The sequence below is a fragment of the Triticum aestivum genome, chromosome 2A, assembly GCF_018294505.1.
Source record: "Triticum aestivum cultivar Chinese Spring chromosome 2A, IWGSC CS RefSeq v2.1, whole genome shotgun sequence".
Classification (NCBI taxonomy): domain Eukaryota; kingdom Viridiplantae; phylum Streptophyta; class Magnoliopsida; order Poales; family Poaceae; genus Triticum; species Triticum aestivum.
The window spans coordinates 310,489,700-310,491,848 of record NC_057797.1 but is presented as its reverse complement, the minus strand read 5'-3'; the positions used below and the strand labels follow the sequence as shown (position 1 = coordinate 310,491,848).

The window sequence follows — 2,149 nt, the reverse complement described above, 5'->3', positions numbered from 1 at the left end:
TAAATCTAGGGCGCTAACCTTGTCGGCGTGCTAGCAGCAAGCCAGCAAGCAATCTTCGATGTGATTCCTAATCACCATGCCAATTCTCATCCGTTGAGACTCCTTAAAAAGTGAAGCATCCACATTGACGGTCACTACATCTGTCGATGACGGAACCCATTCAACACGAGATACCAGGATATCACGCCTTGAAACAATTGTAGTCTTACCACAATTCTGCACAATGAAGTCAACAAAAACTAAAGCTTTCTCAGCCACTCTACCAGGATGCATCCTAAAATCATTGTTTCTTCCAACATTTCAGGTCTCTTAAATGTGTCAAATTATTATTACCAAAGCCGTGGCTTTGAGAGAGGTCGCTCTCTTGACGAAATCAAATATCTATTGCTTGGTATGAGTAAAACTTTTACGGCGTAGAGGTTTACGGCGTAGAAGCCTAAATTCCGCTTCAGAAGGTTTGCTAGACGCGTCAAAGAAATGAAATGGTCGGGGAATTTGGACGTGATTTACACAGCTCAAACCGGTCGCGGCCCGGAATGAAAAGTCGTCTCACCGCGGACACACAGGCACAGGCAGATCGGGCTCGTCTCCTCAGTGTCGGCGCCAATGGGCAGCCACGACCGGCAGAGAGACCCCCCGCGTCGTCTCGCCCAAATCGGAGAATAGTTCCAACACATCGCACATCGCACAGAAAAAGCTACTACGACTACGCGTCCCCTTTCCCACTGGTAGGAAGGAACCAGCATCAACTGCATCGGCCTCCACTAGCAGCAGGACCAGCCGGGACGCCGGGCGGGGATGGCGAACGCGTCGTCCATCTCGCGTAGCCTCCGGCGATCCCTCGCCCCTGACGACCTCCACCGCCTCCTCCTCCAGCGCTCGCGGGCGTTCGTGACGGCTGAGTGCCACCGCCCCGTCGTCCTTCACAAGCGCGGCCCCGACATCCTCCACGACCCATGGTTCAACCGGGTACGCACCTACTCGCTCGTCGTCGTCTCCTCGTTCCGTTTGCAGAGGGTTTCGCGGCGATGGCCTGACGCGCGCGGGTTGTGCTGCTTCTGCAGGGAACGGCGTTCTCGATGACGGAGAGGGACCGGCTCGGCCTCCGCGGCCTGCTCCCGCCCAGTGTCGTTTCCTCGCAGCAGCAGATCGACCGATTCAGTACGACATGATACCCCGGCGCTTCAATTCCTTCCTTGCTTACTCCGTGTCTCGTTTACGGCTCTCCCAAAATTGGATTGGTCGGTGCCGCGCAGGGAGGTATTTTGGTGGATGATAACCAGACCGGTCCATTTTTAGGGGTTTTGGAGGGTGAGTGACTTTAGCTAGTACTCCAATTCACAGACATTGAGGCCTCCTTTGGTTTGGAGGAATTTCATAGGAATTTTAGAGGATAGGATTTTTATAGGATTTTTTCCTTTAGAGCCCTTTGGTTCATAGGAATAGATTCCTATTCCTACATAGGATTGGTTCCTATCCTTCACATTTCATAGGAAAATAAAAATGAGCCTAGACTCAATGAAAAAATTCCTTTGGTGTCAACCAAATGACATCTCGTTTCCTATTCCTACTCATAGGATTTGAGATACATGCCATCTCATTTCCTACAAAATTCCTATTCCTATAATAATCCTATCCTATGAACCAAAAGAGGCCACACTAATGTTGCTCAGTATGTGCATTGCTGAATCGTTGCTGAATGCTGAGCAACTGCAGGCTAAACTTTTTGGTTTGATCTCTAGTCTAGTGTAAATGTGTGCATTGTGTTTAGGCTCCAGCTTGGAATAATTCCAAATTTCAAAACCGGCTTCTAGTGCTCTACAAGCTAGGTCAAACAACTTCTCTGAAAACTAGAATCAAGTATAGCCGATGGCCCGATGTACCGGTTAAAGTTCAAACGGCAATCACAAACTCAGTTGAAAAATTGTCCAAACAACCAAGTGGCTCCAATGCTGAAGCTGCAAGTTTCACTCAGGTCTAGAGATGTATGAGGGTTTAGTACTAGCATACTAGGGGCTAAGGGTCTAGCGTCCATCGTGCCGTAGACGTCCGATTATTGTACTGGGGCTGAGTATATTCATTCCCTTTTCATGCTCGTGCTAGCGATTACGCCATCCTTGTGTACGTAGCACTCTAGCCCCCCCCCCCC

At 49.7% G+C, this 2,149-nt stretch overlaps 1 protein-coding gene across 1 annotated transcript in view; it reads left to right on the top strand.

Moving 5' to 3' along the window:
- Nucleotides 1–586: 586 nt before the first annotated feature.
- LOC123188587 (NAD-dependent malic enzyme 62 kDa isoform, mitochondrial) overlaps nt 587–2,149 on the top strand; it is a 19,082-nt gene continuing 17,519 nt past the window's right edge. Inside the window, exons 1-2 of the mRNA XM_044600744.1 lie at nt 587–969; nt 1,065–1,161. Of these exons, the coding sequence (XP_044456679.1) occupies nt 799–969; nt 1,065–1,161 (268 nt within the window). The 5' untranslated portion in view covers nt 587–798. The remainder of the gene's footprint in view (nt 970–1,064; nt 1,162–2,149) is intronic.